The sequence below is a fragment of the Dicentrarchus labrax genome, unplaced genomic scaffold, assembly GCF_905237075.1.
Source record: "Dicentrarchus labrax unplaced genomic scaffold, dlabrax2021, whole genome shotgun sequence".
In the NCBI taxonomy this organism is placed as follows: domain Eukaryota; kingdom Metazoa; phylum Chordata; class Actinopteri; family Moronidae; genus Dicentrarchus; species Dicentrarchus labrax.
Window position 1 is genome coordinate 11,264,411 of NW_026136721.1, and position 23,790 is coordinate 11,288,200.

The following is a 23,790-nucleotide window of genomic DNA, read 5'->3' on the forward strand; positions in this document are numbered from 1 at the left end:
TCTTTATTAGCCCCACCTTTGTTTGTGCCTTCACAAGCAGTAAAATCCTTGTTACTTAGTGTGGTCATTTTATGGAAAAAATAAAATAAAATCATTATAATTATTGCCCATAATTACAGTAAAGTTGTTAATACTCCTCAAGATGTAACTTTAGTTATGAGTGTTTACATATCTTTGCATGGTTTACACCAGGTTTTTTTATGGAGGAAACCTTTGCATTTAATCTGATTCTGCCTTTGTGTGACTGTTAATGACGAGGAAGACGAAGAGGAAGAGGAAGATGTACACGATTACATACACACACAAACAAACATAAACACCCATGTAGTCCTTATTAAATGTCTCCTCCCATCATAAACACAGTACTGTATATATTCAGCTATAAAGGAGGGGTGGGGCTGCACACTTCTTTAAGTCACTGGAGTCACCGCACCTGAGCATAAAGGTATGATTCTATTCAAAATTCAGTTTCTTTATTATAATGAAAAGGTATTGTACTGCCAATGGTTTTCCCACATTGCTTAAGACATTCAGATTTTTTTGTAAAACAAAATAATTCAAAATATTTGGCTTTTAAAAACATTTCTAAAATGAAGTAAAGATCACACCAAAAATAATTAAAATAAGTGTGTAATGAGCCCTATCTTTTATCAGATAGTGTATTTCTTGTAGTGAAAAGGAATCAGTACATACATTAAAAATGAGTTTCAAAAGGAGTATTATAGGTTTTCTTTTTTTTCCTAGTTAGTTTTCCAATTAAATCAACCACCCAACTATTTATACATTTAATATATGTAATATATTCATACTTTTTAATATTCTTTCTCGTTTATTTTGTTTTTATTTGACAAAAGATTGCAAACTGTTGCAAAGAAAGACAAAGCAGAAAGTGCAATGATACATTTGGTGGGGAGCGGCCCACCAGCACATTCTTCAAGTGTGTACTGAATATGTCTGTTTGCCTGTAAACTCCTCATGTCACATTCAGTACATTGAATAACTTGACTGGTCTTTAAATATTATTTTTTATGTTCTATAAAAAAACTGTTTTATTTTTTAAAGAATGAAAAGGACAAAGCTTCAAAAATCAGCACATGCTGTTTGATGTGTATTGGTTTTGAAAAAAAAAGGTTTTTCTTTTTTCTGTCTTTAATTAAAACGTTTTTTTAATGACAGTGTACTGTATTGAGACAAACCAATCTTCATTGATTAAATACTGATTTAAGTACCTGCCTTTGTACAGGACAGTGAGCTGTATCTTGAGATAAACTATTTTACATTGAATAACAGATCCTTGTGAGCCAAACCCTTTAATCTATTGTAAGGAAAGTCTATCCCTGAACATTTGTTTAGCCTGATTGTTTCCTGTAACCCTATATATATTTCTCCCTCTGGTTAGAGAGCATTCTACAGCATTGTTGTAAACCTCTGTCTCCACTGCCCAGTGAATAAAACTCATCTGAACCAGCAACACTAATACAAAAATCTCATATATGGCTTGTGCAGTATTTAAGTGAACTGATTCAAACGTGTCTCTAATATATCTAAAATTTGAACAGTAACCCATTGTCATTTCTATCATTTATCATTTAACTAATCTGATAACTGATCATTTTTCTCTCCCTGTAGATTGATCATGACTTTCGTCCTGGGCATAGCCCTGCTGGCCTTGGCCCTATCAGGGCCCACCGTAGCCTTTGTCCCCATTGGGGGTGGGGCATCCACTCATATCAGCATTACAGGAACGGCTCTATTGCAAAAAGTGACTGAAACATGTCGGGCAGTGGCTGAGGCAGCTGGTCATGAGTTCAATCCCACGGTAGGATGGAAGCTAAAAAATGTGCAAGACAGTACAAACGTACTAATCAGGAACGACCTGATAATAAATGAATAGTTAATAAGTACCCAGTGAGTATGAATGGAGGACTACATAATAGAAAACACTGATTTACAAGAGAACTGACTGGGTGATATTTTAATGAATTTCTAGATTGCGTCATAAGTATCTGTGAATCCACATAATGACCATAATCTTCATTAGTCGTTCCCGATGAACTCTGAAGCGGCTGCTGAGTGGCAGAAAGCTAATAAACAACTAATTACTTAATCATTAGTTACTCTTTTTTTGCCGCTTCAAGTAAAGTGAAACATCATTATGCGTAGCAACTAAGTATTCCCTTAATATTTAATGTGCTCAGCTGCACACAAAAGCTCCGACCTCCTACAAGATTTGTGTTATTTGTGAGAAGAGATGGTCTGAGCAGGTTTTAATACAAATGTTCCACAATAAAAACAAAATAACTAAACTATTAAATAGAGCATTAGTCTTGTTTTAACATATCCTTTGTGACAAACAGGGCTCCATTATTAAAGTACCAGTGTGAAGGATTTAGTGTAATCTTGTGGTGGAGTTGCAGATTGTGACCACCTGAATACAGCTCAGCCCCCCAAGCTTTTAGAAGACACTATGATGACTGTGAAACTCACAGAAAATGCAAAAAGATCCTATCTAGACCCAACGTGGCGGACTCTGTAGAAGAGGACCCACTTGTTTTAAGGTAACTAAACAACACGGTTGTTATTTTCAGGTGATTATACACAGATTAAAACATAGCTTTGAATACTATATCCAATTTTCCTCCTAAATGTTACACACTGGATCTTAAAGGCAAAAAGCTCTGCTCTTATTTAAATTGTGAACTTTACCACTCTTTACACATTTAATGCAACTGTAACCTCTAGCATTTGACCTCTGACAACAGGGTTCGTCTCCTGAAGAGCTGGTCCAGGCCTGTCTGGGACCCACAGCAACAGGAGAAGTGTCTGGTGCCAAGTTTCACTCCGCTCTTCAAGAAATCTACACCCAGAACGGACTGGTAGACCGTGACTTTGTCAACAGGTAAGAGAAGAGGTGGAAACAAACAAAAAGCAATACAATAATGGGACTTTTGTGTTGATGTGATTTAAATTTGATTTCCTTTCACACCTACCAAAATTCTCTCAGTGCTCCACACCACTTCAACTCAGAGGCCTTTCTGGAAGGACGTGGCCTAATCAGAGAGGGCATGGCGGCCATTAAAGCTAACATTGGTAAAGAGAACTTCCAGGCTGCCAGGGAAACACTGGGCAGAGTCCTTCACACACTACAGGTGAGATGGTCAGAATGACACAGCTCAGCATAGAGAGGTTAAAGGGCAAGGGGGGGAGGACTTGGAGTAACAAACAGGCATCTACTGAAGTAAAGAATGATAAGATTAGAGGAGGGGGAATGAGAGAGAAATAAGACTGAAAGGAGGAAAGTTTGCTTTATGGTGCGTATAATGACTGGATATGAAATCCTAACTCTGGCTATGTGTATGTATAAAAGTGTTAATGTGTGTGTTTCAATGCACTGCCAGGACTTCTACAGCCACAGTAACTGGGTGGAGCTGGGATACACAGAGCCATACATCAACCTCATACGCCCAGACCTTCCTCTGGAAAATCTGGCAGGTGTGTGTTATATTGTTGGCATACACATAGAAGGACTATAAACACATTTCTGTGGGTTGGGCAAAATGTCATAAAGTAGTCAATCATATAGCAGAGTGTGTTGTTTTGTCTTTGTGCTTTATGATTGGCTGGTGGGAGTGCATTATTTTCAGATAATCGTAACGCTCCAATATGGCACTCAAAAGTTGAAATGAAATTATATTTACTTACCTTGGTTCACAATTAAATGAGTCTTACTCATGGTGCGTTCTGTGTGCCTTTTTTGCTTGTGTAGATATCAACACTGCCACCTGCAGTGACTGTGCCAGTGGAAAATGCCCCAATCCCATCCTCCCCAACATCCTGAAGGAGAAGAAACTCACATCAGGCTACATGGGAATCTTCTCTGCAGCCAAGCCTAAAGGTATCAGTGACATATGAGTATGTTCAAACACATAGGGCCATATTCACTGGCAATGAATGGCACTTACTTTACTAAAGGAAACTCTGCACGTCGATAACAAACTTCATGATCCACGCTAAATAGCCATTTAAACCATGTCCCAGTTCAACCTGTCCTTTCTGTTCTGCACCAGGTAAATGCAGTCATGGAGGTGCAGCTGACCTGACTAGTGCAGCAGTTCCTCGTGGAGGCATAAGCAAAGATGAGCGCCGCTCCGACAACGTGGTGCTCCACAATGCTGCTGTGAATGCAGCCACAGCCGCCAGCCTGCAGCTGCTGGAGGACATCCGGTTAGCTGTCGGTGACAATGACTTTCTGAGGTATACCGTTCAGATATGATGTGAAATGATCTCAATCTCAATTTGATCTTGAATCTCAAAGATTTACTTTCTGATGAAAACAACCATTATATTGTCCAGACTGAGAAAAAGAGTAGACCTTTAATGCTTCACTCTCTCTTTCTTTCTCATAGAATGATGGGGATTGCCCGCTCCTCTGTCGTGTGCTTCGTTATTGATACCACTGGCAGTATGTCAGATGACATCAATGAAGCCAGAGCGGTTGTTTACGAAATCATTGACAGCAAAAAAGGAACGCAGGATGAGCCATCCGAGTACATTCTGGTGCCTTTCAATGACCCTGGTATGAACTATTCTACTTTACTGATCAGGTTTAGGAAACCATTAGTTTGTTTAGTTTTAATGATGGTTACATATAAGTGTATCATCTTATGTAAACTGTAAATCTGCATAGAGTCACAGTGATTCTATAGGATAAAAGGGTTTTAAAGAAACTTATATTTAGTCCAGAGTACTTTGAACCACAAGATAGTCCTGGCACTTAACCCATTTTCTGTGCTTTATATGTAGCGTTTGGACCTATGATCAGAACAACAGACCCTGATAAGATGAAAAGGGAAATCTCTAAGCTCACAGCATCAGGAGGTGGTGATATCCCTGAGATGTGCCTGTCAGGACTTCAGGTACTATACATTGTTAGATTGTAACTGTTGATTGGGGAATCAAAAATATTTTGGTGATCCAGAATGAACTGACTAGGCACATTATTTTATTCCTCCAGTTGGCTCTCACCGGTGCCCCTGCCTCTTCCCACATCTATGTTTTCACTGATGCTATAGCCAAAGACATCGACCTCAAGGACACTATTGTTGCTCTCATCAGGAGCTCCAAGTCAACGGTAAATACTGACTGACACCAATGATGACTTGTTCACACTGAATGTAACTTGAAAGGGTGTGTGGTATAATATCCACATTAAACAATATCTGTAGGTGTCATTCTTCATGACCGGGGCCAGTCGGAGGCGTCGTCGTTCCCTCCGAGCTCCTTCCTTTGAAGACTACAAGGACCTGGCTTTGGCCTCTGGAGGCCAGGCCATCCAGGTGTCTAAGAGTCAGTTACCTCAGGCCACAGATGTCATCCTTGACACGTCCACTTCAGCTCTGGTAAGACTGTGCAGTTCTAATATTACCTAATTGGAATAATATCACATTTAATATTATATTCTGTACTATCTGAAGCAAGTAACAGGCCTTTTGTGGTCAGACCAGTTTGGAAAATAGATATGTAAACCATCCATTTTTTCTCCCCTCCCCATCAGGTGACAGTCCTTCAGCGTGCAAGGAACCCTGGGAAGCAGGAAACCTTCCCCTTCGTATTGGATGAAACTCTAAAAAATATCACTATCTACATCACAGGAACATCCATTACTTTCACACTGACCAACCCTGCAGGTAAGACACCATTCCCACTGCAATGTTTGCACCGGTTTCAGACGATGTAAATGTTTGAGACTTCTCTTGCTGACAATGTCACTGTGACACATATTTATGACTAATGATGCATCTGACCAAATTCCAGGTGTGAGCCAGAACCACAATGAGGCCAGCGGTAAACTGGGGACCATACAGACAGTGGGCAACCTGAGGAGAATTCGTCTCAACGCTGACAAGCAGACAGGAACCTGGCAGATAAACATAAAGTCCAACCAAGCATACACACTTAAAGTCACAGGTCAGAAATTGTTGAAATTGTGTCTTTTTGTGTATACCAGTACATTTATAATATTCACAGATTTAATCAGAAGTTTGTAACTTAATTGCTTTCTTGTTGAGTGATGAATAGAAAACCAGAAAAGGAAAGAACTACTCAGTATCTATCCAGTAAATATAATGCTACAACTAGCAGCTAAGCTTAGCATAAAGACTGGTGGGCTGATTTTCTTAACTTATGAGGGAACCAGGCTAGCTGCCCCCGCCACCCACTTTCCGGTCTTTGTGCTATGCTAAGCTAAGCTGCTGGCTATTCATATTTTCGTTTTGTTTCGTTTCATATTTACTGGAAACTCATGAGAGTGCATTGATCTTCTGTAACTTTAGGCAAGAGGGCAAATTAATTTCCCAAAATTAGTTATTCTGAGTCAGTACTCACACTGACCCCTGTTAAGTTTGTTAAGTTTGTAACTATTTTTTAATCACTAGCATATTTCATGTTTATGTTTGGTTTCATGGAAACCATGTCAATTAATACTGCATCTATGTGTCAAAATAATTTGACACAAATTATTACACAGCTGTTGAACAAACACAATTCTGTCAGGAGAGGCCTCATGAAAGTTCTTCAAGTTCTTTCTTGGGAGTGTATCTGTATTTACTCTAAGTCTGTGGCTGTGTTTCCAGGCCAGAGTATCATTACCTTTATCTACAACTTCGTGGAAAGCTTCGGAGGACCTCACCCAGGTTACGCAGTACTCAGTGGGCGTCCACAAGAAGGTACAGTACACGCAATAAAGCAATCTTTGCAATGTGTTTTACAATGTAGGCACCTCGTAAATGTGTAATCATCAATCATCAATGTGAAAGTCCCATTACGTCAACTTTCTATAGGACCTCTGGGATATTTGCTATCAGGATTTATATTTATTAAATATAATTGACAATATTTCTAAGCATCCAAATTATTGTATTGTGAGTTATTGTGTGATGGCTAGGCATTAAAAAAAAAGTTACTAGTCACAGTGTAGTTAATTGGTGTGTATGTGTTGTCTAAGGCAGATGTTACAATGTGCAGCCTATGTGAAAGCATCATCTATAGGTGAAAAATAATTAAGTCACCAAAGCTAAGTGTCTTCTGCAAATGTTTGTAAGAAAAAGTAGAATAAAGACATTCCTCCATGAAAATTAATCTTCTTCCTATTCGTCCCCCTACCTTGCTTCTTTGTTTCTCTCTTCTGGAAACCCAGGCCAGCCGGCCACCCTGATGGTCTCAGTAATAGGTAGGAAAGGTCCGTCCTCGCTGGCTATTGGAGACGTTGGTCTGGTAACTGTATCTGGTCCTGAGACTAATAGCAATAGCACAACAAGTGACATGGGCAACGGAGACATCTTGGTGACTGTTGATGAAGTCCCTGGGGGAGAGTTTGTGGTCATTCTGAGAGGAACTGACAAACTGTCAAACACAGAATTTCAGAGGCAGTCTACCACCCAGATGTCCGTCTCCAAAGTGAATATTCAGGTTGGTCTCTTCACTTCCTCTTCACATCCTCTGTACCCATTCAGTTTTGTTGGATTTAAAGTAAGATCTGAGAATATTGACACTTTTGCAGAGTGCTTTGAACTTTCTAGAGGTGCAAGAACAATATAACTGTTCGTCACTTGTTTCGTTCCTTTCTGCTCTTCCATTTCCCTCTAGGCTGTGGTGGACAGCAGTGTGGAGCCAGGGAAAGCCTTCAAGCTCCCCTTCAGTGTCATGACCCAAGGCTCTGGTGGTAAATACTCCATTGGCGCCAGAAATGACAGAAACTTCCCCATGTCCTTCCCAAACAGGTGAGGAGAAACAGCTAAAACATTTCTTTTATTAAATATCCTTTAGTGGTCCAGCACATGAAGAGCAACATCCCTGCAAGCCTGGACCCTGACCAGTTTGCACAACCCACAAATGCATTTCCACTGGCCTCCACCAACTGGTGCACAAAAAAAACCCTACTGCTCAACATCATTCAATCATGGAGCTGATTGTTGATTTAAGGGAAAAAGGAGGCAAAGACACACACCCGTTTACATCAGTGGAGCTGTTCTGACCATCATGGTCCTCTCACATCTCACCCTGGTTAAGAAAGCACAGAAATGGATGTGTTTCCCAGTCCTTGTTAACTTTTAGGGATTCATTGGATGTGCATGGACCAGGAACTGCGGGGAAGATCATTGGTATGCATCTATCCAGCGTCAGTGATATTGGATAAAGTAAGGTGCCTGCATGGAACCCAAAAGATACTGAAAGACAATTTCCAGCCCTGCTGCCATCTGGCGTCCAACAATTTCTGTAACTTTTAAAATCGTTGATCCAACATTCACACCCACCTTTCTCTCACACCTTGATTGGCCAGTTGTGGGGAGGTGTGAAAGTAAGCTCGGTTTGAACTTTGAGCTTTCTTTTTTCGTTTGTTACACAACCATTTTTATCACTTTTCATGTGGACAACATAATGAATACCTTCCAGGAGGAACTGTCTGGAAATGTTATATTCATATTTAAACTATTTGACATCTCCCCTGTGGTGGAAATGAAATGCAAACAAACACTGATGGGTGGAAAATTAACAGAGAAGAACTCAGTTTTATAATTTTCCAACAAACAAAGGAATGAAATCCAATTGGTTCTCTGCCCAAAGTTAAACAACTTTCGGCCAATTGCCAGAAGCCATGTAGAAAACATGACCTGTTTATACGCTGCCGTAATCTGAACTAATGTACAATATTAAATGTGGAGCTTCTTTGCCAAGGAGCTCACAGAACATCAGGTTATACTCGTTTTTCAGTCTTTAACATCGACCTCAGATCAGACAGCACCGCATAATAGTTAATAAATGATTAAAGTAATGCTTCATGCTAACATGGTGCATAATTCCTGTTTAGCATCAGCATGTTAGCACTGTCACTTTGAGCATGCTGACATTAGCATTTAGCTCAAGGCATTGCTGTGCCCTGTACTCGTAATATTTCAATCAAAATGAAATGCATGGATTATTCACAATAACAGTTCCTATAATCACAAAGTGTATTTTTTTCTCTTCTCTTGACAGCCTCACCTTGACAGCTGGACAATATGCTAATGCTACTTTAACCATAACACCACCTGCCAACACGCCATCAGGCACTGATGTCACTCTGACGATAGAAGCCAAGTCGTCCAGTGGTGCCGACTCCAATTATGCCGTTTTGAGATTTTCGGTTGTTACCAAGGTAACAAGACACATCCTGGATTACAAAGTTGGAAAGAGTGAACTAAATAAGTACAGAAAACATAAAAATAGCATAGCTGGTATGCCACAAATATAGCTATTACAGATGAACTTCAAATACAGATGTAAATGACCCTGTTATTGCTGTGATTCATGCATACATTTCATCCTTTGTTCTCTGTCCAGATTACAGACTTTGTTCAGCCTTTGTGTGAAGTGGTTAGTGTGCTGGCTAATGATTGCCCTCAAGATGTGTCTCAGTGTGGACCTTTCCGATGGGAGCTCTCGGCCAACCTTACTGATGGAAACGGCACTGGAATAGAGACTATTTCCCTGCGTCAGGGCAATGGAACCCTCTTACACAGCTCCTTGAGTGATCCTGTTGTTTGGGCAAACTACACATCCTCCTGCTGCTCTCAGATTGTTGAGTTTATAGCTGTAGATAAAGTTGGCAATGTGGGAAAGTGTTATCAGTCCATTGTACGTTCTGCTGGCCCTCCTGCTTTAACCCTGTCGCTGCCACTGTGGTTGTGCCTGCTGGTATCTGCCTTTGTAGCAAGGGGTTGAAGGCCTTAAGGCTAAGTTGCTCAAATATCTTGCTTGAATAAAATGTGAGCACTGATGTGTACAAAGTTGCTAGAAATTAAATATTTATGATAAAAAAAAACCATTCAGCATGCACAGTTGGATATTTACTCTAATAACAGCTGTATGAAGAGTCTAAGTTGCGGTTTCAATTAAAGATTTCAAGCATTGGAATAAAGGCTTGTAGCCTACTTGTGTCATATCCTGAAAAACAAACCAACAAATTCATGTTTTCTGACAAAAAAGTGCTAAGTAGAGGGTTCATTTGACAACTTAACCTTTATTACCTGTTTTCTCAAATGACAGGACCAAGAAAATATACATCTTGATTTGACTGCAATCAAATCAATGTAAATTCAGAAAATGAACAATTTCTTATAGGAGGTTTAGAATTGTAAAATATGTCATCAAACAGTGAGGAAATAGAAAACACGCTTCACAACATTTAAACTGTGGTTTGTAATACAGTACAATGTGAGACACGATGATAAGAAAAGGTTGACCATCAGAGTTTTAACAATGCAGACAGAGTAACGTAAAACATGAACAGTTGTGGAACGCCGCGTTAAATGAAGCAAATATGTGTCTGCTAAAACTGAAATTATATTAACTCTCGTAAAAAGAGGTACACTTATAATGAGCTGCATGATGACTGTAAGGTTACATTCATTTGCTTTTTCGGGGTGAAGAAACAGACAGCAAAAGTATTCCAATGGTGGATAAGTCCAGTGTGAATGCACCGTTATAATCCTTGTTTGAGGAGGTAAATTATTGCACAAGCAGTATCATTAACACTTATTGCCATTTTTGTAACAGCAGTGAAAATCAAAGAAACATAAATAATCTTCCAAAACCACACTGTAACAGCATTCAACAGGTTTGCTTTTCAATTGTCTTGTGAAAACAATGACAATAATTTAGATTTTTTCAAATGATATCACAACAGCAAGAGATTTAAACATATCTGCTGATTATATTCTATAATTGTGCAGTACTTGTGACAAACCATCAAAATCGCTACACAGTTCTATGAAGCAGATGCCAACACAGAGGTTTCATGCACATCATAAAGGCTACTTGAGGTTGCTGATTATCCTTAGCACATCTTGTGGCTCTGTAATAGAACTTGTTTGAATAAACAAACAGTAGAAATAGGGCTAATTGCAAGAAACACGTTTTATCAATCTCCTTGTATTTAGAAGGAAAATGCTCATTTCCAACATGTATCATCACTTTCATAGCTGTGCGTTAAAGACGAAACTGACGACTGGTGAGATGACTAGTTTAGCTTAGCATAAAGACTGGGAGCATGGCAAAACAGCTAGCCTGACTCTACTCAAGGCTCAAAAATAGTTCCAAGAAGCTCTATAAGGTCTTCAACGGACCAGTATGTAGAATTCAGTGGAATCTAGTGGTGAAGTTACAGATTGCAACAATTTAAATACAGCTCAGCCTTCCAAGTGTGTAGGAGAAACTACAGTGTCCGCAAAACTAGCAAAAGGCCCCCTTCTAGAGCCAGTCTTTAGTTTGTCCATTCTGTGCTACAGTAGAAACATGGCGGGTTAACATGATGTAGAAGAGGACCAACTCCCTCTGTAGATAAAAACAGCTCATTCTGAGCTAACAACACCCACAACCATTCTTATATTAAGATGATTATACACTAATGAAAACAAACCTATGAATATTATATTTCAAATATGCCAATTAAGACTAGGTACTGAAGTCAGTACTTTTAAGGGTACCGTTCCATTACCATTTCTTGTTAAATCAATCAGTGCCCACTTTCGGTACCTTACAATCTGGGAAAGTTGGAGAGTAAGTTGGAGTAAAGAAAGAAAGAGAGTAATGTTGCGTCACTCCTGCAGCTTGTTCAAGTCACAGTGAGTCAGGGCACGCATACTTGATAATGCAAACAACAAAGCTTGCCAGAGCAGCACATCTAAGCTGTGGACAGTGTAACGTGTGTGATAGCACACTGATGCAGCTATCATTAGCATGCCTGCAGCCAGCGCCACAGGTAAAGCCTCCATAAAGGACGTCAGGCATTGACAACTTCATTGACATCTTCTAGACAGCTGGACAAGCTGTTTTTTTTTTTTTTACTATTGGTTGATGTTAGCTTAGCATTATTAGCCACAGCATTGCCAACTCACTGATCGTGAGAATAATTTTTTTTACAACTTAAAATACATCTGAGAGAGAAGAGAGAGTAAAATACCAAAAAAAGTACAGAATTCCAGATTCAAATGTGAATGGTACCAACCCTAATGTCAATAGATCCTCCTAAATGTTACATACTGAACCTTTATTATAATTATCACATAGTATCTCATTGGTTTATTTTCTTATGGTTTTAAACCAAACTTTACAGTTTCATCTTTACAATAAGATAATCGCTCTTTGCTCCAGCTCCATACGTCACACACAACATGACATTGATATTCATTTGTATTAGCTACAATTACAGCTAGACAGTACAATCGATTAATTCGAATGTATGTTTTAAAACAAAGCAAAAATGGGCTGAATTGTAAAATCGAAATATTAAGTATGAATATTAGAATGAGGGGACATAGAAGTGCTAAGGCTGTAAACAAGCCCCATTACACTCAAGTCTCATCTACACAGAACATGTAGAATCATTTCCCCATAGTATCCCATATGAGAGGAGGCCCCAGCAGGAATGTAAAGATATATTGCGAGACAGTTGAATCGCTACACAAATATGTACAGATTCAGATCAGTGAGATAAAAAATGAATTGTGATACTCTTTTTAAAACAGCAGAGGGCACTATCAACTTTTGACTTTGCTTGTTTTATGTCCTATGTCCCTTGTGTCAGTAGCTGTATCTAATTTGCATTATTCTGCAGTTTGCACCTTACCTAAGAAAAAAAACATTCTAGAAATATAATAAGGAAAATATGATATAAATTATATTTTGCCAGAGGAATGTGTTTCAGTAATGATTTGTCTTTAATCTCATTTTGTTAAAAAAAATGAAAATAAAAGATCATATCGCAAATAGTATCAAGGATTGTAACTAAGTGTGATCCTAACATCCCTAAGCCCCAGTGGTAAGACATTACAGCTACAGTGGTGTTTCACATCACTAAAGCTATGGTGTCTTTTGTTCGATTAAAATCATAAGTCAAATGTGGTGTGGGGAAAAAAATATCTGAGATTAGGCACATCTCTCTATGTACAGTGTTGAACTATTCATTCAAGCCTTAATAAAAATACAATGACATGATCAGCCTCTGTTCAACACAACATAAAAGAGATTGCAATTCTTAATTTTCATTTGCTTTATAGACAGTGCATCAAAGAAAAAACACACAAATCCCTTACGCACAAAATATTCCCCCCCTTACAAGACTTTAGATCTCTCATTTTAGAAAACGGTACCGCTCCCTTTAGAATAGGGTGGAACCTTGGATGTCCATCTCTCATTGGATTTTATGTACATTTTTCACATGCTTTTTAAGGTGACCTGACTGTGTGAAGTGCTTGGGGCAGTGTGGGCAAGAATGTGGTTTCTCCCCTGTGTGGATATACTTGTGCCTTTTCAGGTTATTGAAGTCTAAAAATCCCTTTCCGCAGTATGGACACCAGTGTCTCTTCTCCCCATTATGCCACCTTAAATGCACGTTTAGCTCTACCCTCCTTGCAAATTTTTTTTCACAAAGGTTGCAATGGAATGGTTTCTCTCCAGTGTGCATTCGTATGTGAGCTTCCACATCTAGTTTTGTGAAGAATCCCTTGTTGCAGATCTGACAGACGAAAGGTTTAATCCTGCGATGCACCATCTGGAGGTGTTTGGTGAGGCCAAATCCGTAGACAAAGCCCTTCCCGCACTGCTGGCAGACATGGATCCTACCATTGCGGTGCACCCGACCATGCCGTTTAAGACCTTTTGAATCTGGGAAGCGCTTCCCACAGAGAGTGCACGAGAAAGGTCGCCGACCTTTGTGGAGGCTAACATGGCTTTCTAGAGCAGCACTGCTGCTAAGGACACGGCCACACTCCCCACACTGGTTCTTGAGCAGACGCCTACCGATGACTGATAAAGGTTGTAATGGGGATACAACAGGTGGTGCTTTGACAGGTATGGGGTGGAGAGACACACTGGGGGGGTAAACTACTGTATGGTCCTGGGATCTTGTCTCTTTCTTTTCAGGTGAGTGCACTGACTTCTTTCCCCCTGCTGGGGGTGTTTTAGCGGCTGGCATTATAGGCGGAGTCCACACAGCTTTAGCCGTAAATTTTCTTCCGGCCTCACAGCTAGCACGGTTCTCTGCTAACTGGCTTGTTTTAGCTCCATTCTGCAAATTTAACTTCTGCGCATTCACCACGTTTAAAGTATGTCTAGGACTGGTAAAATCTTGAAGTAATCTGGGTTTTTTAACAGAAGTGGATTCTCGAGTCTTTCTAGGAGTGACATCATCTTTAGATAATGTAGGCCACCTTGCACTTGGGGAATCTGTTTCACTCTTTGTGTTTTTAGTACTAGCACCATCTGTATTTATGCTACACCTTCTAGGACCTAAAGCATTGGATTCCCTTTTTATCGGTTTAGTGCTAGAACCATCTTTAGTGAAGGTACACCTCCTACGGCAGACAGAAGTTGATTCATTGGTAGACATTTTAGGCCTAGAGCCAATTTTATTTGTCCTAGGACTAACAGATGTAGATTTAGTCATTTGAGGACCAACACCATCTTTACTTGAACTAGTCTTCTTAGTTGTCAGAGGGATGGTTATAGTATTGTTAGGGCTACTACCAATTTTTGGGCTTAGACCATCTTTAGTTGCACATGTCCTCCTAGGACGCACGGAAGTGTTTGTAGTCTTTTTAGGCGTAGCCCTGTGTTTAGTTAAACTAGGAGTGGATTTTATATTTTTGGAACTTATACCATGTCTACCTGAACTAGACCTAGTGGATTCACTAACAGCCTGAGACCTCTGATAACCGACGGATGATTCACTAACAGAGCTCTTCGGTTTAACACCATCTTTATATAGTCCAGATTTCCTATGACTAATGGGAGTAGGGTCATTAGTTATCTGTTTTAGAGATGTAACATCTTCAACTGGTTTAATAGTTGTGTTTTCATCATTTGAATAGTCAGTATCTAATCTAGGTTTCTTAGGGCTTACACTGCAGGTTTCTGTTTCTGTGTGTGGTTCTGGATTTGTTACAGTTCTTTTAGCTTGAAAATGGGTTTTGATGTGACTTCGGAGTTGGGCCATAAGGGAGTTTTTCTGTAATGTTTTCTTGTCACTGGTGCTGGTCTCTGCACAAGAAGCGCTGTCATCTACGGAGTCATTAGAGGAGGCCTAAAACAAAAAGGAAAGAAGAAAAATAAACTTTGCAACAAAAAAAAATACATGCAGAGAAATCACAAACAAATTATCTTAAGTATGAAAAAAAAAAAAATTTACATTTACAAAGCATAACTACTTATATGATCTACAAATGTGATGTTGAAACTCCAGAATCACCTAGTTTTAATATAACTTAAAATGGTGGTTCACCTAGCTTCTGGGGTGTGCACTTCTATTACAAAAGTGAGAGAAAAATAACACCATCGACCCTGTTGATTATTCTTCCGTCAAGTACCCACTACAGACTGCCTGAATAATGTAGTAACCAGTACAAATATTATTTGAATTGCCTGAATTACCTTTGTTGAGTCTTGTTCCACAGGTGACACTGCCAGCTGTGCCAGGAACTGGGCTTTAGTCATCTGTGAATGAGGGTCAGCTGTATCCTTGGATATGAGGGAGGTAAGATGTAAAAGGGCAGCTGATTTTTTCTCTTCTATAGGTCGGTCAATTGGTACCTCACAATCTTGCACAGCAATTCTGATCATTTCCTCGTCCAGATTAGAAGTAGGTTCACTAGCTGTGCCAGGTACAGCTGAAGGCTCTGTTGTGGTGATGGTTAATGTCGATTTCTCAAAGACTGGCTGCGACATCTTGAATGGTGTAGGTGGCTGCACATGTCCACCGTTAGGTGACTGCTCCAGAGTGGTGCAGTTTTCAGAGGATAATGATGCCTTCTTTTGAATATCATTTGGCTCTTCAGACTTGTCAGAGGTATGAACAGATACAGCAACAGACGTTTCTTTTAAACTGGGGCAAATGTCTGTGGATAACTTAAGTGTCTGTGATGTCTGTGATGATATGCCAAAAGATGACAATTTCTCTTTTGTGGAAGCTTCTTTCAAAATGGACTGAGGGTCAGAGTATCCATTTGTTTGCAGTCTTGAGACCAAGACTGATTTTTGGGTCAACACTGTATATGGGAGCCTGGTTAATCTGACCACAGCAGTGAGTTTCTGCTCAGAAGTTGGTGGTACTGCTGGTGACATGGAAGTTGGCAGTAGCTCAACTGACATATTTAAACTGGAACAGGTTACTGTATGAGCATTTGTTGTTTCAGAAATAGCATCAGGTTGTTTTGGAGATTCCAAGTTGTCTGATGTATTATGCCTCTTTTGAGACGATATTGTGGCCACTGCATCTAAAACAGTTTGTGTATCCACAGAAACTTTTAACTCCTGTGACAACGACACCGTGTCAAGAGCAGCTGATTTGGTTGACTCCTGATTTGGTGTCGGAACAATGGTCTGTGACTGATGTTTCCTTGATGCTACTGTTGTCGACTGTGAAGTGTCAACAGTAGGTGATTTGCTGGAGGTAACATCTATTGTTTTCTGAGGGACAGAGGAAAGGGAAGGTATTCCAAGAGGTAATCCAGCAGCTGTGGAGCCTGGAAGTCTACTATTATTTTGTGTAGCAACAACTGTCGGCACGACAGTAGGAGGCTGGGTTGAAGACTGTTCTGCAATTTTTAAAGACTTTAATGATGATGATCTTGGTACAACAATTATTTTATGAGGTATTGCATTACCCAATTTACTTGGTGCTGCTGTTGTCAGAGAATGGGGGTGGGGCGGCTGAAGGGACTGCATACTTGTTTCAGTTGCTGCAGTTGATGAGGGCACTGAAGACGTAGTATTGGATAGACAAACCGTATGGGCCTGAGTTTCAATGGTTGGAGTGGCATCTTTAGTCTGAGGTGGGTCAACATGTTTCTCTCTTAACTCTGTTATGGGTAGCTTGCCTATACCATCATGAGTTTCAGCAGGGAGCGGCAGTGTCTGTGGTTTGACTGGGACCTCTCCCACGTGGGGAGCACACTCAGTTCGGACTGGTGCTGTCATTTTTTGTGGAGAGGAGAATTTATTTTCTTCTATCGACTGGTTCATGGCTTCGACAAATAGCATTGCATCCTGAAGAGTTACAGGGGTGTGGTGTTCTCTGGGCTCAACTGATGCTTGTGTCGACTTAGATGGTGGAGTGTTTAGCGTTTCAACTGCGGAGGAGACTTCAGTGGATGGAGCTTGAATTGCCCCCTCTTCCATATCCATGGAACATTGCTGAGATTCAGATGCTACTGAAAGAGCCAGAGAACTGATGGATGAAGACTCCCTAGGCTGAACTGGACATGTTTGTGGAGACTCGGATGAAGGGGTATTAACTGTATCAACTGCAGAAGAGACCTCAACCTCTTCCACTCTTATTGTAGGGGATTTTTTCACTTCTTGCTCTGTTGTGATATCAGAAGATGGTGACTGAAGTATTTCTTTAACTAGCTGATATTTTTCTGTCTTCGGTGGCCGTCCTCTTCTACGTCGTACTGACATACTGAAGACAGGCTTGGAACAAGGCTCAATTTCTGACACGTCCTTTTTCAATTCATCACCTTCTTCTTCGTTGACTGATGTGGGTTGTGCCAACTGTTCCTGTGTATCTTGTACATCTGCATATTGTTTTAGAGAAATATCAGTTTGTTTATTTACCGACGTTTCACCCTCTCTTTGACATTGTTTGGGGACCACTAATGGTGATTCAACCTCTGAGTGATGCTGAGCAACCAACAGCTGGTGTTTTTCAGATGTTCTGAGTTCTCCCTGTATACCAATTTCTGATATCTTCTGACCGACTTCTTCTTCCAGGTCATCTTTTATTGCAGCGAGTGAGATGACAAATGTATGCCCTAGTTCAGATGACTGGCTCTGGTCTCCTTGTAAACCACTACACATTCCCAAAATTGGTAGTTCCAAGGCCATGCGTGTCTCTTCATGTCTTTGAGGAACGGCTATCTCTCTGGTTGAACAGACCTTGTCAATAAAAGGGCCTTCATTTTCAGTTCCACAAGAAGAGGCCCATGTTGAATCTAAGTGATAGAGACATCACAGAGAAACATAAGAAATAAAAAAGGTGATAATCGTGAGAAGTAACACTCGCCAAATGTTGTAGTCTTAAATATTACAAACTTTAGATGATCAAACTTTAGTCAGTTTCCTCACCTGCTTTATCACTCATGACATGCCCACAGACCACAGTGGACTCAACTTCCTCTTGCTTCAAGACAGCCTGCAGAGGAGAATCATCGTAAGAGTTATGCAGAGGCACTGCAAAACTTTCCATTTTGAGAAGACATAAATGGGAAAAGAAATTTGTTTGTTGCCAACATGCACACACCTCCTGCTTGACAAGTATAAATGTCATTTGAGAATTCCTTTCTCCCTGGCTCTCATAGTTGTGGTCCTGCAAAGCGTACTCCTTCTCCTCATAACCACATTGTTGCGCTTGGTTTTGTAATGATGATTCCCTCAGTGGTGGACATTGCTCAACCAGCATCATGCGGAGAGGAACAAGATCTGTTAACATAAACACACAAGAAACAGACATTTGTAAGAAAAAGTGGGGTTATAATGGCGAGCAGCCATTGTTTCCTGCTCCGGACGAGTCCTGCGCAGCTAATGAGAGCAGCTCAACTCACAGTACATCACCTCCTCTGGCTCTGACAAACTGTCATGGCGATGACCATAATGCCAAACTCAAGGTTTCAAAACGGAACTCCACAAACCAAATTTAGATTTTTTACAGATTACAGAGCACTGTACACAACTAATTAAAAACGGGTCAACTAACGGTTTAGTCAACTATTAGGGAGCAGCCCTAATCCAGGGATCTTGTTAATCGAATATTTTCTGTTAATCACTAAAATTTTTTCAACAACAGAAAAAAATGAAGGTTGTCTGTCATTTTGACTGATTAACACTGAGGGCAATCTACTGTGATATTAAGTAATTCACATGAAGACCACCTGTAGTAGACTACACTGTTCAACTCGTGGCCAGTGTTCATTTTAACAAGCTATTGTCTACTACTCTTGTCTTTGATTGCATTGGTAGGCTTTATTGCTGCATAGCATAGCTTTCACAAAATGCTGCAACAGATTGGCATCTGAGGTTTCTTTAGAAAGCCCAGTAATTGTAATGTGGTTGATAAGCAAGGAGGGAAAAAAGAGGGATTGATGTAGTGGAGGATGAAAGTCAAGGAAGTAATACTGATGACATGAAACATGCTCAAACATCCTTTCTGCATGTGTGATCATCAGTTGCACCAAAATGTTCTTTTCTGATACACTCATCTCAGTTTCTTTAACCACTGATAAAAGAACCAATCTGAGAAACACTCAAGCTTTAAATTATTTTCACAAGCGCCGCCCCCAATAGTTGACTTAATCCTTCATTGCTGAGAAGAGTGTTTGTAACTCAGCGCAGAACTCTTTCATAGAAAAACACTGAAACACAGGAGAGGCATAAAACAGAGGAAGAGGAGTGAGTTTGTAGCAAGTTAATTTGTAAATAACTTATGTATGTAATGTTATGGATCACCACTATCATTTGTTTTTGTTAAGTTGAAAGTTATTTACTCCCGGTTTTGAACGAGACGAGAAATGTTCAGTGTCCTCGCTGGTTGCGCCAACACATTCAGATTCATTATTTTTTCTGTCATCATTCAATAGGCAGCTGTTAAAATATATTTTTTTAAATAACTAAATTAATATCATAAACGTGCTACGACTAGTTGACTGTTTTATTTAAAGCCTACTAGTGGACTACGAAAATCTTTAGGCGGGGACAGCCCTAATTTGCATCATTTTCACTTGCATCAGTGCTCACACTGTCAAGCCCAGACACCATACGGTTGGCTTGCTCCCTCTCCTCATTCTTAAAAAGGACACAAATCAACGCAGTTTGTCATAATACGTACGTTAGTATCATAGATCTCAGTAGGTGGTCATGTAATTTGGCAAGCTAACTAACATTACTCAAGTAATATTTTGCTAGTGATAACTTTGGGGTACAGACAAGCAAAGGTTAGCCAGCCCTCTGCAACCTAGCCACTAACGTTATCCAGAGACAAGTAATCTGCTAATCTACCAGCCAGATCAACCACGGAGGTCAGGAGGAATTTGATGACCGTAACCAGTCATGTTACAGGACAGCCAATGCCAGATAACGTCATTCAGTGTGGCTGGTTAACCTTAACTTGGTTGCTTATGTTAACAATGAAAACAGGCTGGGTGTTGTTTAAAAATGTTCGCTACAATACCGGTTCCTGGTCCTGCTTTGTCAAGGAGAAGATACGCCGCCATTTTCATCCCAGCGGACGACGAGGTGAACAGACTCACTGGCTAGCTGCAGCACAAAGTTCACTTAGTTGTCTGTGCAGTTCAGCAGCTTGCGATAAAAAAAGCAAGCTCTGTCGCTGTGCATAACTGGACTGATGCTGATAACATTTACTGTGCTGGTATCGAAATTTGTAATGAATGAGACATTCGATGCCATTCAGTTGGTGCATTAAAATCATCGTTCTGTACACAGCCCTAGTTGGCTTGCGTTTGCTCACCAAATTACTTTGCTCGAAGTGATCCATGATACAAATGTATGTATTAGGACAAACAGTGTTGATTTTAGCTAGCAATTAATGATGTGACAGTACAATGCCATGGTGAACCGCTAGCGATTTCGCTATGTCAACTAGCTAGCAATTTGTCCGCATTAACAAGTGAGACAGGGTTGTGTGTCAGTTAACGAATGCTGCAACTTCTCAGGACTAAGAAAGGTCTCAATTTCCGTCACACTGTGAATGCAGCACAGCGTGCTTACGTTTGAAAACAGACAGCGTCGATTGTGTGAGACTTTTTCAAAGTTTCTGAAGAAGACAGATCGCTTGTTATTTGTAACAAATATTCCAAGTAAGTTCCACGAGGAGGTAAAAGTAGCACGAGCTTCAATACGTCAAACCTGATAAGTCACCTGACTCTCTAAAACAACTGAACCTCATTTACTTTAGTGAAAAGGTATTCATTTAAACGGAACCATAAGCCAAAATCATTTAAACTTAATTTTTTGTTACTATGGAATGCACTTTTTCAGTTTGTTTACACAGACAAGTGTAACTTGTGTCAGTGCATTATGCACATTTTATTTATTTTTATTGAGGAATGCACTTTTTCAGATTGTGTAGAAATGTTTGAATCTAACTTGTGTCAGTGCAATTTTCTATATATATTCATTTTTTTTAACTTCTAGAATACACTTTCAGTTTGTAATCCCAATGCATGCATTTGCATCAGTTCAAGGGGCCTTTATTTTTTTTGAGAGGCTTGACAATAGTTTTTCATTAGAAAAAATAAATCTCTCCATTTAAGGAGTCAAAAGTGTTTTTAGGTTTGTTCATAGTATTAATGTCATGATCTTAGGTATATAATATATATATGTATGTATGTGTGTGTGTGTGTGTGTTGTCAGTTATCGGGATCGGTTTTTAAAAAAAGTTAACGTGCATCCCTACCCTATTATATTTGCTAGAATTCTCACCTTTTATTATTTTTAGGCCCCTTCGACTGCATTTTTGCTCCCCTGAACATATATGAAAAGTCAATTTTATTTGGCAAAGTTGTCAGGCCTGGTGAAAATGGGATATTCTATGTGTCGCTTTCGGGTTGGCCACTAGGTGACGCTACCATCCAAAAAATGCGTTTAGGCTAATAACTTCTGCATAGTTTATATCCACGTGTTCAGTGAATGGAGCTGAATCTCCCCATATAGGCCACGCCCACTTCCGCCTAGACCTTTTTTTTTTTTTGCTAGTGCGCAAATGTCCATAAACTTTTTTTTTTGGTGTTCCTCCTATGTGCTTTGTCCAACTCGCACAAAATTTTTAACGTAGCATCTGGGGACCGTCCTGGCAAAAAAAAAGTCATTTGAAGAATGTTACGCACACTATAAAATTAGCACTTCCTGTTGATTTTTCATCAAAAAAGGAAGTGGACCATTTCTCCACATTGGTATGTCCGATTGACACCAAGTTTGGATCCATAGTTCCTCATGTCTTCCTTAAGCATCATGCACAATTTCAAGCCATCGCCACTAGGTGGCTCTCTTTAAAATGAAGAAGTTTATATCTCTGCAACGGCAAGTGTGATAAAACGAAACTTGGTACAATGATTCCCCATGGCTCCCTGAGGCTCATTAATAAATGTGTCAACAATCCACCACTAGGTGGCACTCTGGTGGCACGGTAATGGTGCTATCCATTTGTCTCGTAAATCCCCAGCCCGAGTTGCTCTGACGCAAGAATGTGGCGTAATTGCCTGGCTAGTACCACTTATAGCGTTCCAGTTGTCTTTGGGCATTACGAGTCGGAAAGAAGTGCAGCAGCTGTCTTGTTATTGCTTGTGGCTCTTCTAAACAAGCTCAATGTGAAATAATAATAATGTTTTTCTACAGAAACACTAACATTTCAAGTAATTCTGTTATTGCAAGTCTGACATTTCAATAAATGTCGTAACGTGCCCGTAACGACGTGTCAAATTCCGCCGATTCGCCATAAAACAGACTTCAGTGTATAACGTCCTATCTCCACTAAACTTCACATATTCTGTAACAGTCCCACCCTGAACACGTCCTCATAACTTCAGCGTACATGGTCCAATCTCAATGAAACTTCACATGTGATAAGAGTCCCGCCCTGAACACGACTACATGACAATATTCAGATATAATGATAACGCCACCTACTGGCAAAAGGAAGTAAGTGCTGCATGGCAACTTTGATCTGATTTACGTGAAGTTTTGAATGCCTAAGTCTTTTGCACAGTGTCTGAAACGCGTGACGAAGTAGAGCGGTCTTCCTTGGCTTCCGACGATGAGGGCTTGGGTGTGCGGCGACTGCCATGCAGGCCCTGACGTAGGTTGATGGCGAGGTCCCGCCCAACGCTGCTTTCAGCTTTAATTCTTTATTCTTTCTTTAATCCAACGTGAACCACAAACAATACCATTTGGTAGATGGTTTAAATGTGCAACCTATCTCCACAGCTTGTTGTGATACACTATGTTTGAATATAACGTCACTCCAGTGTGAACAGTCACGTTCATTTAGTAGTCAGTATACAGTATACACCGAGTATGCAGTGTGTAGTAGCTAGAGTACCTCTAGCGTCAGGCCAGGATAGCATTGTATGGTTTCCCTCGTTATAGAGAATGGGCAAAACCACGTGATGAGAAAAGACTAAGCTAGGCTAAGCTAACGTTACTGATACAGCAATAGACAGGTGTAATGTGTACCGCATGTAACGCGGCCACACAGCACAAACCACACATAGCATTATCAGACCGTTATATGGGTGAAGATTACTGAGCTTATGGCGGGTAACTCACCACACTGAACAGCTGTGTCGCGTTTCTTAGAGCCGTCGCTTCGCCCTCTAAGAGGATCACTTTCTCTGGTATCAACAGTCGGCTGGCTTCCCGCGCTCTCAAACTGGCTGCATCTTGTTTTGAGGTCCTCGTTCTCCTTCTTGATTTTGGATATTTCTGCCTTCAGCTCGTCGACCATAGTTTCGAAAAGTTTCGTGGTCTCTGCGACAGCACTCTTGAGCATGCTCTCCATGACAGAGGCGTACTTCGTCTGAAAATCGTCCGCTGACATTTTTATATGGTTTACCGTCCGTTCGGCTTTGAATCCAGTTTTCTCAGTGAATGTACTGTAACGTTAGAGTTATTAAATACAAGGAGCTAGCTCAACATGGCTTCTTCCCCGGACGCCGCGGGCTTCGCTTTGTGTGACGCACATCGACG

The 23,790-nt window shown here is 40.3% G+C and overlaps 2 protein-coding genes across 2 annotated transcripts; one reads left to right on the forward strand and one right to left on the reverse strand.

Annotated features, from left to right (window-relative positions):
- The first annotated feature begins 381 nt into the window (after positions 1–381).
- On the forward strand, positions 382–9,968 carry LOC127355006 (von Willebrand factor A domain-containing protein 7-like). Its single transcript, XM_051385438.1, has 18 exons — positions 382–445; positions 1,630–1,819; positions 2,763–2,899; positions 3,005–3,149; positions 3,399–3,492; positions 3,767–3,895; positions 4,068–4,254; positions 4,407–4,576; positions 4,804–4,916; positions 5,015–5,131; positions 5,226–5,399; positions 5,555–5,687; positions 5,815–5,967; positions 6,633–6,725; positions 7,196–7,467; positions 7,645–7,778; positions 9,034–9,193; positions 9,379–9,968. The coding sequence occupies exons 2-18, from the start codon at positions 1,637–1,639 to the stop codon at positions 9,757–9,759; spliced, it is 2,775 nt and encodes a 924-aa protein (XP_051241398.1). The 5' UTR covers positions 382–445; positions 1,630–1,636; the 3' UTR covers positions 9,760–9,968.
- A 69-nt stretch (positions 9,969–10,037) lies between these two features.
- Positions 10,038–23,769, reverse strand: LOC127355001 (mucin-5AC). Its single transcript, XM_051385421.1, has 5 exons — positions 23,371–23,769; positions 18,335–18,513; positions 18,160–18,226; positions 15,466–18,026; positions 10,038–15,118 (listed from the first exon to the last, which is right to left on the reverse strand). The coding sequence occupies exons 1-5, from the start codon at positions 23,639–23,641 to the stop codon at positions 13,229–13,231; spliced, it is 4,968 nt and encodes a 1,655-aa protein (XP_051241381.1). The 5' UTR covers positions 23,642–23,769; the 3' UTR covers positions 10,038–13,228.
- Positions 23,770–23,790: the final 21 nt, after the last annotated feature.